Here is a 15588-nt window from a genome sequence, read left to right as displayed (position 1 = left end):
TATCTGACAAGAATCTAGCCTTCATAAAACTGCTTTAATGAGCAATTAAGCAAGCAATTTAACAGGTGCTTTAAACAAATGAAAAAATAGAAAGTCTCAGCAAAGAAATAGAAGATATAAAGAAGAACCAAATGGATATTTTATAACTGAAAATACAATAACCAAAATAAAAAGTTCAATGGATAGGCTTGTTATGGACTGAATTATGTCCCCCCTAAAATTTTGAAGTCCTAACTCCCAGCACTTCAGCATGTGACCTTATTTGGAAATAGAGTCATTGCAGATATAATTAGTTAAGATGAGATCATACTGTAGTAGGATGGGCCCCTAATCCAATATGACTGATGTACTTATAAGAAAAGGACAAAGATAGACAGAAAGACAGCCATATGAGAACAGAGGCAGAGACTGGAGTGATGCATCTACAAGCCAAGGAACACCAAGGATTATTGGCAAACACCAGAAGCTAGAAGAGACAAGGAAGAAATTCTCCCCTACAAGTTTCAGAGGTAGTATGGCTCTATCAACACCTTGATTTCAAACTTCTAGCCCAACTTCAAACTTAGGACAATAAATTTCTGTTATTTTAAACTACCCAGTTCATGGTAGTTTGTTATGGCAGCCCTAGGACACTAGTGCAGGGCTCAACAGTAGAACGGAAATGAGAAAGGAAAGAATCAGTGAACTTGAAGATAGAACAATAGAAATAACCCAATTTGAACAACAGAGAGAAAACAGTCAATTCAAATGTAAGTGGATTTCTTGTCAGAAACCATGGAGGCCAGAAGGAAGAGGCCTGAAAGAAAAGTGCTAAAAGAAAAGAACCATCAACTCAGAATCCCATACCCAGTGATAATATTCTTCAGGAAATAAAGGGAAAATCAAAACATTCTCAGATGAAAAAAAACTAAGATAACATATCACCAGCAAAACTACCCTAAAAGGATGGCTAAAGGAAGTTTTGAAATAGAAAGGAAATGATAAAAAGGAGGAATATCAGGAAGAAAGAAGAATGAAAAGTAAAAATATATGTAAATATAGTAGACTTTTCTTCTTTTGAGTTTGCTAGTGTGTTTGACAGTTGAAGCAAAAATTGTAATATTGCCTCATGTGGTTCTCAAATTCTATTGTCAGTGGGGGAGGATAAAGGAAAACACGGTTTCTTCAATTCACTGGAACTGGTAAAAATGTTGACTATGATAAGTTCTGCGTGTATAATGTAATACCTAGAGCAACCACTAAAAAAACGCTACACAAAGAAATACATTCAAAAATACTATAGATAAATCAAAATGGCATTCTAAAAAAAGGTATAAGTAACCAACAGGAAGGCAGAAAAAAAGAAAAAGAAAAGAGAAATAAAGAACAGAGGGGACAAACAGAAACCAAAAAGGCACAAACCAGTGTTGGCAAGAATGTGAAGAAAGTGTAAAATGGTGCAGCTACTTGGAAAACAGTTTGGCAGTTTCTTGAAAAGTTAAGTATAAATTTACCGTATGACCCAGCTATTCCACTCATACCCAAGAGAAATGAAAATATATGTTGACACAAATACCTGAACATGAATGTTTGTAGCAGAGCTATTGATGATAGTGAAAAAGTGGGGAAAACCCAAATGTCCACCAAGGGATGAATGGGTAAATAAAATGAGGTATAGGGACTTCCCTGGTGGCACAGTGGTTAAGAATCTGCCTGCCAATGCAGCGGACACGGGTTCGAGCCCTGGTCTGGGAAGATCCCACATGCCGCAGAACAACTAAGCCCGTGCGCCACAGCTACTGAAGCCCACGCGCCTAGAACCTGTGCTCCGCAACAAGAGAAGCCACCGCAATGAGAAGCCCACGCACCGCAACGCAGAGTAGCCCCTGCTCACCGCAACTAGAGAAAGCCCACATGCAGCAACGAAGACCCAACGCAGCCAAAAATAAATAAATAAATAAATTTATTTTAAAAAAATGTGATATAGCCATACAATGGAATACTATTTGACAATAAAAAGGAATGAAGTATTGATACATGCATGAACCTGGATGAACAACATGGATGAACCTCAAAAACATACTAAGTGAAAGAAGCCAGAGACAAAATGCCTATATTATAAAATTCTATTTTTATGAAATATCCAGAAAAGGCAAATATACATAGAAATTAGATTAGTGGTTTCCTGGGGCTGGGATGAGAACAAGGAGTGACTGAAAATGGGCTTGCAGGAGCTTTTGGGGGAGACGGAAATGTTCTAAAATTGATTGTGGTGATGGCGGTACAATTCTGTGACTATACCGAAAACCATTAAATCGTACACTTAAAACAGGTGAATTTTATGATATATAAATTAATCCTCAACAAAGCTGTTGAAAGGTATCAGGGGAGGCTCTCTTCTTTAGGTTGGAACTAATTTCTTTTTAATTGTGGTAAAATACACATAAAATTTGCCATCTTAACATTTTTAAGTATACAGTTCAGTGGCATTAAGTACATTCACATTGCTGTGCAGCCATCACCACCATCCATCTCCATAACTGTTTTCATCTTGCCAAAGTGAAACTCTGTACCCATAAAACAATAACTCCCCATTTTAATTTAAGGTTACATTTTATCCTTATGTGGACAGGTCAAGGAAATTAAGTATGTGGTCTCGTTTCAAGTGCAGGAAAAAACCTTCTGCAGCTACAGAATGGTTCCAGAATACTTTTAACAAAAGACAGATACTCTCATTTCACAACCAGAAATAACACTTTACTGGATTTTGAGTATTAAATGAAAAAACTCGATCCGTAGCACACCGTAGGAGCTAAAAGGCTAAAGGTTCTTCTTCACTTTCAGCAGCTTTCACAAACAAATTTAAACCAAATTTTAAAATAGACATTTTAATCTTTTCAACCCCTTGAAAATATGTGTGTTTATCAAGAAAAAGTGTATTTGTAATTATAAGTGTGATAGATTTTATATTTCTTGAGGACTGAGGCTATTACTCATCATTATATGCCCCCTGAGTTCCTAGCATAGTACCTCCAATATGGAAAGCATTCATTAAATGTTACTGATTTGGAAGGGTAAGCTGGGATGAAGAGAGTGGCATGGACTTATATATACTACCAAATGTAAAATAGATAGCTAGTGGGAAGCAGCCACATAGCACAGGGAGATCAGCTCGGTGCTTTGTGACCACCTAGAGGGATGGGATAGGGAGGGTGGGAGGGAGACGCAAGAGGGAGGAGATATGGGGATATATGTATATGTATAGCTGATTCACTTTGTTATAAAGCAGAAGCTAACACCATTGTAAAGCAATTCTATTCCAATAAAGATGTTAAAAAAATGTTATTGATTTGAATATACTGTTAAACTACTGTAAAATGGAATTTCTAGCCTGTTTGTTGGGAAAAATTAGGGACTAAATTGCAACTATCTTTAGGAGAAGTGGTGCATAGATCTAAATTCATCCTATCATTCATTCATTCAAAATTTTTTATCCAACATATCGATCATAAGCTCTGGCTAAGCTTATGATTAATTGACATTGATGCCACCATCACCTACCACCACCCCTGTATTTGGGCCTCTTCCCCAAAAATGGGAAATCACTGTGGACAGAGCCACCCCAATCGAAATCCTAGTTGGGGAGGAGGGGGAAGAGATATACACAAGCATCTACAATATAATGGGATTAGTACTAAAAATTATTTATGAGGAGCAACTAACCTGAATGGGGGTAGTCAGGGAAGGCTTCCTGGAGTAGGATGCCTAAACTTTGATCTGTGGAATGAGTAAGGGACAAAGGAAGGGGGCAAGGAAGGGTGTTCCAGGGAGAGGGCACTGTACAAGCCAAAGCTTGGGGTGTCTACACCCCTAGGGAACGCAGTGGGTTTGAGGAAATGACAGCAGTTTGGTTTGGCCAGAGGATAGAGAACAGGGAAATCTTGGCAAAGCTAAGGCTGGCTGGTAAGTAAGGGCCAGATCACATGTTCTCCACTGACTACAGCATGGAGGTAGATTGGAGGATGACCACACAGGAAGCAGAGAAGCAGTTAGAAGTCTGTGGGGTAAGGAAAAATGAGCAGCTCTGTTTGAAAAGCCTGCAGCAGAAGCAATTTCCCTGGAGAACAACAAGATCTAAGTTACCAATGTGTAGCCTTTCCTGGCAGTCAATCATATAAGGCAAAGAGGAAGAGAGGGGGAAGACTCCAAGAGACTTTAAGGGAAGGGGATGGAGCATCCACTTATGGGGGGAAAGGTAATAAAAAGGTGACAAACATCATCTAGTTCACAATTTTATCCAAGGCCACTTCTGGTTCCAGTGTAAGTTTAATATAGAATTTGTCCTTTTCCACAATGAGTACTTAGCAAAGCCTTTGAAAAGTATTTCAATGTCTCAAAATAATCCACTGGAGAGGCAGGCTCTTGGCATTTAACAATGCCACCGTTCAAAGATGCTCTTTCCTTGTCCTTTTCATGGCACTTGAGGACCTTTGGGTGGAATTCTCTCTGAGCAGTGTGAAAATATCAAAACAAAGCCCTACAGAAAAGGACAAGCGCTTCAACTGGGTGCCATCTCCCACCCCCACGCAGCCACTCTCAGATCTGCACCATCTTTCTCAGAGATGAGAAGCAGAAAGAGACTAAATTCTACAGTGATCACAATTGGGTTTCCCCAATCAGAACATTTATTCTCTGTTAGAGGGAATGCATAGTCTCAGTTCCAAAAATCACAAAAATGTGCCCGTTGGGTCAGCATAGTTGATATTCAAGCATTAATACCAGTAAAGAGCAAATAAATTGAAGGACATGACCAAAGTACTCAAGAAAATAAAATCAAAGTTGGTCATAAAGGGTCCTTAAAGGGAATTCATAGACACCCACCCTCTATGGGAGGGTGGAAGGTCTCTGAATCCAATTCCACTTCTGTAAAAGAAACTAAGAAATAATACCTTGGATATATAGGCCTGCCTGCATCTGTACCCGTAAACTCTGCCTTGCCTCCAACTGCAGTGTGTGAACTGTTTACGCCCTTATCTAAATCAGCCCTCTGCTGGCTAATCTCATCCACTCTGATCTACTCAGAGATACGGCCCTAGCAATTTTCTCCCTCTCTGTCTTCTGCATCATCAGTTTTCCTTTCACAACTGGATCACTGCTAGCCTGCAGAGATATCCACCACCTGAGGTATACCAAGGACGGGGGAGAGGGCAGTCAGTCCTGGGCACAGGCAATAATGGTACACACTGTCTGTAGAGAATTTAAATACATAAGGAAATTGACTAAAAGTCTCTCTCTCTCTCTCTCTCTCTCTCTCTCTTTTTTTTGACCATGCCACTTGCAGGATCTCAGTTCCCCAACCAGGGATTGAACCCATGCTCCCTGCAGTAGAAGCGCAGAGCCCTAACCACTGGACTGCCAGGGAATTCCCATAAAAATCTGCTTTCTATTATCACCATGTGTTGACAGTTCTAAGCAACGTCTGAGCTAAAATGCCCCCCTCCTCAATTTTTTTATTGGCATAGTGTTCTAAACAGTTGCTACAATTACTGTTGTTTTAATAATGCATATGTAAGCTTCAAATTGGCACAGTTTTTTTCCATTGGCACATTTTAATTTCTTAACATTTAATAAACACATTTAATAAACTTAACATTTAATAAACACTGTGTTCTACATAGAAGTTAATTTGGAAAACTCCCAGTTACACAGTTGGACCAGGACACATGTGGACTTAGATACACATATTTGTTTTGGGAATACATAATGGTCCAGAATTGTTCAAACTTGTTTCAGGCACAATTCTTGTCTCCATCCCGTTTGGTACTGCGTATTCCTGGGTTTGAACCATAGATTCAAAGTAAACAATGATCGTAAATATGAAGAAATAGAACTTGAGTTACTTCAGTTTTGTCATTCTATGTGACCACTTGGAGTTGCTATTTGTGTCTTTAAAAGAGTGTAGCAGAGTATGAATGGCAAGATGTAATAGTTTTGTTTGGTAAGTTTTGTTTGGTTACTTTACACATGAAATACTGTATTTGAATAATAATATTTTTTAAATTGACATTTATTCTTCTATTTTAATCATTAATTGTTTTAACACTAAAGAAGGAATCAAGAAAATAAAACATTACATCAACAGCTACTTATATTGTACTTTTTCCAAATGTTTTAATTTTATTAAAGTTCACTTATTAGTTACTAGAAAACTATTGACATAGAGTATTATTATACCAGACTATAACAAAGAATCAAAGTACAAACTCTTAGGTAAATATAAAAACTACTAAATAAATAGTTGTGTATGGGACTTCCCTGGTGGTCCAGTGGTAAAGAAACCACCTTCCAATGCAGGGGACGCAGATTCGATCTCTCGTTGGGGAACTAAGATCCCACATGCCACGGGGCAACTAAGCCTGTGCGCCACAACTACTGAGCCCGTGCTCCTCAACTAGAGAGCCTGCATGCCGCAAACTACAGAGCCCACACAGCACAACTAGAGAGACACCAGCACGTCGCAACCTAAGAACCCACATGCCGCAACAAAGGCCCGACGCAGCCAAAAACAAACAAACAAAAAATAGTTATGTATATTTTGTTCTCTAGGAACTTGGAGGAATTTGCAGGTGTTCACCACATCAACATGAAATGACATTGACCAGTAGAGTTCAATCAAGAAAATATTTAAAAGCAAAACAAGAGACAATTGAAGCAATGGCTGAATTTATATTGAAGTATATAATACCTTCAACACCACACATACAGTTAATGAAAACTGAAGAAATAGGCACACCTGAAGATATAGATGACACAAGATTCAGATGACATGGGATTGAAAGATGACAAGGAATCATTTTCTGTAAGTGCTGACAGTGAGAAAGAGGAGGAAATTTTTAGCAAGAGTCAACATCAGTAAGGTTAAAAAATAATAATAATGAAGGAGAGACACTAGTAAAGACCAAAGCCAAGACTTAGGTCTCAAGGGTGGAAGGGATGTTAAAAAAGATCTCATCCTCACCAGCTACTGTCCCAAAGTTCATATTTGCAGCAAAGCTCCCCCCAGAAGCCATCTACTCACGGTCTCCACATGCACTTGAGTTGTCTGTCAAGTTCACCGATGTTCTCCATGTTGCTAAATTCAATGGTCAACTCTTAGTCCTCATCTTATCCTATAAGCAGCATTTGAGGCAGCTGATTACACTTACTCTAGTGAGCTACTCTTCCCAAGTCTCCTTTATGGGATCATCCTCACTTTCCTGACCTCTGAACTTTAGAGAATCCAAAGGGTCAGTTCTCAGACCACTTCTACTCTTTATATTCACTCCTAGGTGATCTCATCCAGTCTCACATCTTTAAGTACTGATATCTCTAAAAGTCACATCCCTAGCCCAGACCTCTGTTCTTCCTTATATAGCCAGTTGTTACTTACTGTCTCCAACTGGGTATCTAATAGGCATCCCAGAGTTAACACATCCAAACCTGAATTTCTGACCTTTCTCCTCAAACTTTCTCCTAACAGTCTTCCCCTTCTCCGTAAAAGACAGCTCCATTTTGTAGCTGCTCAGCCAAAACTCTGGGAGTCATTTTTGGTTCCCTTCTTTCCCCCACTCTGGGAATCCAATCCAATCCATCAGCACACACTATTAGCTCTGTATTTCAAACGTGTTCTAAGTCCAACCATTTTTCATCTCCCATACTAGTCACCATCACCTCTCACCTGGGTTACTGCAGTAGCCTCCTAAGTGCTCTCTCTGCTTCTCTCATTGCCCCGCTTCTATGTCCATGGAACCATCTTAACATGTAATTCAGTTTATGTCACTCCTCCGCACAAACCCTTCTAGTGGTTTGCGTTTCACACAAAGTCCTTCCCATAGCCCATGGAGGCCTACTGATCTGCTTCCCTCACCTACCCACAACCTCTCTGATTCCTCCCCCAGCCATCCTCCTAGCTCACTCTGCCCTGGCCACCTTATAGCCACCTGCCTCCTTGGTGTTCCTCTGACAGGCTAAGCACACCTTGACTGCAGTGCCTTTGCACTAGGAGTTCCCTCTGCTGGACACACTCTTCTCACTTCTTTCAGACCTGAAAAGAATGTCATCTCATCAGACAGGACCTTCCTGACCAACCTATCTAAAAGGGCATTCTCTGCCACTCTGTTGCTTTTTTTTTTTTCCTACATAGCAATGATCACAGCCTGATACCTGTTTATTGTCTGACTTCCCCCACTATTACATATCCTTTACAAGAACAAGAACTTACTGTTTTTGTGATTATTTATCCCCAGTGCCTAGAAAAATGCAGGTACCTAGTAGACACGCAGTAAACATTAGAATTAGCAAGACAATTAATTGGAGCAATGGTCACATAACATTTTGAGGTGATTCAAAGTCACCACTTAAGGCACCCAATGTCTTAAACAAGCCTTCTGTACTTCAGAGTGTGGAAGACAGCTTCAAGAATGCCTCAAATGTTTAGCCACATTTTTGGAAACACATTGTTCTAACAGGCTTTATAAGGGAATGACATCATATACCCAGAAAGATTTCTGAGAGAAAGATAGAGCCCATCTTGAAAAGACAATGCTTATTACTGATTTCAGAGAACTAAACAGGGTAAAGTCTTATCCCTGAGACAAGGTGGCATGGAATATTCTCCTGAAAGCACATATTTGCTTGTTCTTACCTCAGAACCTGAAAGTACAATCCTGGGCTGGAGCTCTTTAGAGACCACATCGATCTTGATATATGTACCTGAAAGCTCAGAAGCTGAACGTGATAGATTCATTGTAATATGTTATACATCTTTCAAAGTAAGCAGATTTAGAGTTCATTAATTCTCATTAGAAAAAGTTTGTTTGACATGTGTTGAGAAGGAAGGCACTATTTTTCTATCTCTTTAGTACTTACAAATGTTTAGAGATAAGTATGGTATTTAAATCTTCGGGATGTGTAAAATTGTATTCAACAGCCTTTTTAGACAAGGCATTAGGAATACTTTAAAGTGTTTGTCTATTGCATTAATTTTAATTATACTCCACTGGATTCACAATGCTTTGAAAATGCTTTACAAAATGCCCCCAAGATCTTTTATTAATCATAATACAAGCACCATCAAATTCAAATGCTGTTTATCATTCTGGGTAGCAGCAGCTTGCCTGCGAGCGCCCTCTTCTGTTTCAAGATAATACCGCAAATTGTATTACAGGGAATTCACAGCAATTCTGGATAGTACAAAAATGGGCTTTTCAGGAAAATGTCAACACACACAATCATATTATTTAAATATGCTATCCTCCCACCTGAGGTTTGTACGGCTCTTCTGGAGCAGATAGATGAGGCAAAGATGAGGGAAATGTTGCAGTCCCCGAAGTAGAGTGGTGATTTGCATTTCTTCCCTAGGCAGTCTCATAGAAATGAACTTTAATCTTTTAAAACATGGGGCAACTCGTCTAATCTGTTCTCCTTACAGAAAGGACATGATTTTAAGGCATAAAATCACCTGGAGCTTTTATCTAAGGTAGTTTCTGTAACTCAACTATTTGCTTTCTGGCTAGCAATTCTGTCTTGCTTTAAAAATTGACAAATTCGTATTTAGATGCCAGGTCTAAGCAGGATCTTATTAACAATTATAGCAAAAATCTTTTGTTTCAGTATAAACTGGGGAAATATGCAGGCAATCAGGTTGAGCGCCATGAAATTGCCATCAAGAATGGTTAAATATTGTCAATTTCACGTGGTTCAATTAAATACACCCAGCCTTGTCCGTTAGGACCCTGGGTAAGAGCACAAAAGGTCCTGGGAGTAGAGTAGCTGCTGAGAATGGGGAGGGGCTGGAAGAGACCCAGCAAAATGTAGTGAAATCACCTTGTGTCTACACAAAGAGGGCGGGCAAGTCTACGTGAAGTTGAGACAAAACAGGAAAGAAATGATTGATGGAATTTGAGAAATTTTGTTATAAATAGGATTGGTTTGTTACTTAATCTTTTTGTTGTTCCTGCCCAATGAGACTCAAGCCCTGTTAATTTCAGTAGTGGCTGAAACAGTTCCAAATGATCTGGCCTCTATGAAGTTTCATTTCCTGATGCAGTTTTGAAATTTAACTTTAATATAGCTAGATAAGAATTGAATTTCAACACATGGCAGCTTCCTCATGCAAAGGGCAGGTGGAGAGGTTGTTAGGTTGGTTTTTATTAGAGCTGATTTATCTTCATATCTTTAATACCCCCCCAAAACACACACACTTTATCTGAAATAGATTCTGTAAAATTGCATAAAAATAATTTTCTAAACTTAATAAAATTTCTTTACATGCATATCATTTCTAGTTGCCAAAGTTTGAAAGTTCCTTAGAATTCTCCTGGTGATAAAGTTCGTCCCGTTGGGAAGAATTGTGAAAGACTAACTAGTTCATTTATCCAGGTTATCAACACCTTCATTGTCTTTAAGTTATTTTACAACTCTTTAAATTTTAGAAAACTGATAATAACATACATGATCTTTGTCCATACAAATGCAAATTAATTAGGGGAAACTGATTATTGATATTGGCCTATGTATAGATCCATTTTGCATCTATTTGTAAATTCTTTTCAGAATTCCTTATTTCCTGTATGTGTCTCTGCTCTTTGAATTCTCCTTAGAACCACTTGTAACATCTTACCAGTTTCCTCGTTAGTTAATGAGTTAAGTAAGATCTTGGGCACATACTCATATCATTTCTTTATGAGAGTAATGATTATATCCTCTTTTAAAAATCATCCTTTAACATCACAAATTGTAGTTTGATTGTGTTATTTTTCCAGGATGTGCCAAGACGCCATGTACACTGAGTCCTTAATAGTGAAGCAGGTATACATTTGCCTGACAGAGTCAATTGGTTAAAGTTATTGAAATTGATTTCATACCTTAAAAAAAATTGCCCCAGACCTTGCAAAAGAAGATATAAGTCCATTGCACAGCAAGAATCATTTGAAATACATCTTTAATTTTAAAAAATCAATATGCAATCTATAAAATACTTCGTTACATGATTATTAAGGCTCAATCTGTTTTATATTTGTATTGATGACATAAAATCATATTTTGAATAAGATATAATAATACTTAGTCATTATTAAGGAAGGCCTTCTGACCTAATTTATAAGAGAAAAAGGGCTATATCAAAAGCACAGACCCAGAATGAAGGGAACTAAAACCCTAGAACTGTTTAATATATAAATCAGGTCAAAAAATGCCAGCCTTTATTCATGCTAGGAAGGGTTTTTTTCCATACTTTTTTTAATGGATACACTATTTCTATCCCCATAAAAAAAGAAAATGTCCTTAAATTCAGATCTGTAAATTGATCAGGTAACCATCAAGCCATGAATTCATTTATGCAGTTAATAGGATCCTTTGACTGGTAAGGCAACCAGACCAAACCAATTAGAGCAGAACAATTCATCCCAAACTGGCCAACTCCTTGGAAGTCTGCCATTGTGTCAATTAAACAAACGACCCCCAAGGGAGACAAACTCATTAAGCATTGATCTAAATTACCTAAATTAAAATGCTAGAAAGGAGTAGTTCCTCCTTCATTCACTTCCTTCCTCCATTCCCTACCTTAAAAGCAGGAGTTTTTATTGTTGTGTTTCGAAGATCATCATTTACTTTCTGGCAAAGGATATTCTACTTCTTAATTTGTAAGTCTAAGTGGACCCTACCTGATTTTTCACTTAGAGCATCAGGATCACATTTGACCTTCTGCCATTTCTGAGGTCAGAAGAATTGTATTAAAAAGCCTCTCCACCTGACACAGAATGTTAATTTAACGTTAAGTAATGAATATTTAAGGATCCTAATAGATGTGCAAATGAACAATTATGCTGCAGCACCCCGCTGTTCCTGCCATCAACCTTTGCATTGCTGCAGAAACTCACCTGGGCTTCAGTCAGCCTTTTGTTACATTTCCAGCACTGAATCTTGAGATGTTCCTGAAGGCTGGAGGGCTGGTGAATAAATGACCCCAGCAGTGAGGTACCCACACATACTGGCAACCTGTGAAGCCTAAGGGGTGACTAATTGAACCCTGGGCTGAAATTACTTTGAGGTGTAAATATTCATCAAGTTCATCTGAATCAGACTCTGAGTTCTTTATGGACAGGATGCCATAAAACAGATCTGAAAGGACCAGCGGTAATTAACCCAGCTACCGTCCCTGGTATCATGGAGCAGCATCAGGTTCGGCCCGCCTCCATATTTGTTCTGAGCAGATTGAAGTCACTCCAGAATGTGCCACACCAGACGATGAGGCAGGATGGTGGAATTTTTTTTAAATGACGCGCACATAGATTTGCCCTTCTGTACATCAACAGTGAGTCTCAAGCATATGATATTATGAGCAATACATCAGCTGAAGTTAAAAAGAGCAATACCAATTCATTTTAACAGTCAACTTTTGCATTCTTTGCCTTTACAGTAAAATAATGAAAAGCATTAAATCTGCTGATTGATGCAGATCATAAATGTTTGTTTTAATCTGCATTTTTAACAGATTAAAATGAATGTGATGTAACATTAAATAAAATGTATGAGACAAACTCTGTGGGCCAACAAATAATGTTGTTTGGAAGAACAGTATTATATCAGTTTTGACTCAAAACAAATCTAGTAAATAAAGAAAAATACCTCCTAATCATATTTAAGGATCAACATAAATTGAAGGTACATTAATACCACATGTTTTTTCCACATGTTTTTCTGACTAAAAAAATACCTAGAATATAGATTTCCTAAATTTAAAAGTCTGACCTTTCACTGTGAACACTGAAAGGAAATTATAAACAGAATTATAACTGCTAATGCCATTGGCTTTTCATTAAAAAACAAACATTTACCTGACTTTGAAGAATGGAAATATCACATCTTAGAAACATAGATAAAATAATCTAGTGTCTTTCACTTCGCTCATCTTTTAAAGAAAATTACTCTAAATTAAGCAGAATTAGCATAAATAGCATGATAGCAGAACTAACATAAAATAATCGTAATATGATTTAGACTTCTACTCAAGAGAAGCTTGTGTTAATTACAAAAAAAAAAAATACTTTATCAAAATACATTCTTAGAGTCTGCACTTCTGGGAAACAATATTCATGAACTTTAAAAATTCATTTTTAACATACATAAATATTTTAACTAGTGTCCAATAATACTGGGATTCCATTTTGAAAGGAATCTCTCCAAGCAAAGGGCAATATGTCTTAGTGACTTGTACTAAAATATGTATATCAACAGAACTAGCTTCTTTGCAGCACACACCAGAATACAAATGTATTTTGAAACTAATGATACCGTGGGTGAAAGACAGGTACCAAATACAGCTGATGGTTACTCACCAGTGTGGTAATAGGACAGGAAGATAAATAATTCAGAGTCAGAGACAGTCCCACATCTCCATGTTAGCCTGTGGTTTCAACATCATCCTACAACTAGCCACGTTTCAGAGAAGAGCAAGAGGGAAAATTAAGTAATTTGGTTTATGTCTCCTTTGATTGCCTCGTCCTCTAGTACTAGTGCTAGCTCAATAAGAAGAGGTAGGGGCTGGAGGATAATAAATATGGCCCCAGGTAACCCAGAGGGCAAAACAATCAGCCACCAAGTAATCAAAAATCAAAAATGCTTTGGCCAAGTGGCTGTCAGGTCACAATGACAGCGCCTTTGAGTTTCACTAGGAAACAAAAACATCATGAAAATTATAGACACAGTTTAGATCACACCCCCAGGGCACAAACATATCAAAAGCATAAAGTACAGACGGTTCGGTTGCAGGTCTAAACTTCTCTAAACGTAACCACTGGACCTGTCATTTCCACTCTACAGTAGCAGAACTTGGTGTGGTTTCTGTGAATTCCATATTTGGAAAGTGGGTCGTCATCACTGACTCTTGCTACTCCTACTGAGTTACGCAGTCACCAGCTTTATCTGGGTCTTCTCCATCAATTTTAATCCACTTCTTTTCTATTTCAACCTGTCACGCAAAAGCAAAACAGGGGCAGCATTAACAAATGCAACACAGCATAACATCGCTTCAGTCCTCGTTTGTAAATGAGGCAAGGACTGCAGCCACCACATCCTCTGGACACAAACACAGCCCGTCTACCCTGTCATGCCCGTTCCCAAGTGAAGCACACTGCTCTCCTTTGGGACAACAGAGTCTCCCAAATCCTTCCCTTCTAGGGTCACATCTTGAAGAGGACAAACTTTCTTCTAAGTCAGACACAGGTTTTATAAAATGTATACAGACTACATATACTGATAAGACATTTACAAATCTGGCTAGACATGTGATCAAAGATGCCCCCGAGTATCATATATCCAGCCTCTGGCCCACCTGAGATTTAGAGCACACCCCAAATCATCTCTCTAACTAAAACTAGTTTACAACAGTAAACCAGCTGGGCCAAACCATCTGCCTGCCCCTCATCTTTTTCATCTCACCTCAAACGGTACCTCCTCACAGAGGCCCTCCAGGACCACTCTAGATAAGGAAGCCCTCCATCCCTCTCTATCCTGTGACCCTCTTTTACTCTCTTCTTAGAATTTGTCACTACTTAAAATTATGTTATTTGCTTGTTTACTAATTATTTTTTGTTCCACCACTAGAAGGTAGGCTTTATGAGGACAGGGAGTTGTCTTTTTTTTTTTTTTTTTTTTTTTAATGAGGACAGGGAGTTGTCTTTTGTTCACCTTCGTGTTCCCAGCATCTACAGCAGCAGCTGGCACTTTGAAATTGCTCAATAAATACTTATTAAATGGAAGATAACATTTTGAAACTGACTGCCACCAATGCTATTAAAGCTAAAGAGACTTTGGTATATAATTTTGAGCGGTCCTCTACAACTATGTGAAACTGGCACACCCCATGAACAGCAAACAGTATAAATGACATCTCCATGTGCACCTGACACACATTTCAGTCACACATAATACTTAGATGCCTAGTGTTACAGGTCAGGTTCCCCAAGAAGCAGATGCTGAGATGGAGACTGGTGTGCAGAAAGTTTACTGGGGAGGGCTGCTGGGGTGGACACCTGACGAGGAGGGGAGGGGGCAGAACAGGAAGAGGGAGAGGTCGGGCCGCAAAACAGTCACAGTAAAGGCTTCAGCCCATCCCCAGGGAGGGCTGAAGCTAGCAAGGCCCTGCAGGCTTATTCCAACTTGAGGTAAAAGGGTCTTTAGACCCCTGATCCACCAGTTACTGGACACAGGCTGCCCCAGGAAGGGGGTGTGACCTGGAGCATGGCATCCTTCTTCATCCAGGGCAATTCCCAGCTGCCGAGGGAATAAGTCCTTCAGTTCTGAAGGGGCTGCACAGAACAGCACCCATTCGTCATTCATCTTACCAATAGAATAAAAATCACTGGACCCAAACATACAGGTTTCTGAACAGATAGTCCAAAATAAAGAAAAATCCAGACTTGGTTACTATATTATAGAACCACCAGTTGGTGCTAATGATGTCTTATATAATCACACCATTTCAAGATACTATGGGGGACTTCCCTTGTGGCGCAGTAGTTAAGAATCTGCCTGCTCATGCAGGGGACATGGGTTCGAGCCCTGGTCCGG

The 15588-nt window shown here is 38.9% G+C and overlaps 1 protein-coding gene across 1 annotated transcript in view; it reads right to left on the bottom strand.

Annotated features, from left to right (window-relative positions):
* Positions 1 to 12998: 12998 nt before the first annotated feature.
* Positions 12999 to 15588, bottom strand: part of STON1 (stonin 1) — a 55466-nt gene continuing 52876 nt past the window's right edge. The window contains exon 4 of the mRNA XM_061210431.1: positions 12999 to 13987. Coding sequence (XP_061066414.1) covers positions 13913 to 13987 — 75 coding nt within the window. The 3' untranslated portion in view covers positions 12999 to 13912. The remainder of the gene's footprint in view (positions 13988 to 15588) is intronic.

Source organism: Eubalaena glacialis, chromosome 14, assembly GCF_028564815.1.
Source record: "Eubalaena glacialis isolate mEubGla1 chromosome 14, mEubGla1.1.hap2.+ XY, whole genome shotgun sequence".
NCBI classification, from domain to species: domain Eukaryota; kingdom Metazoa; phylum Chordata; class Mammalia; order Artiodactyla; family Balaenidae; genus Eubalaena; species Eubalaena glacialis.
This window is presented reverse-complemented; position numbering and strand designations above follow the sequence as displayed.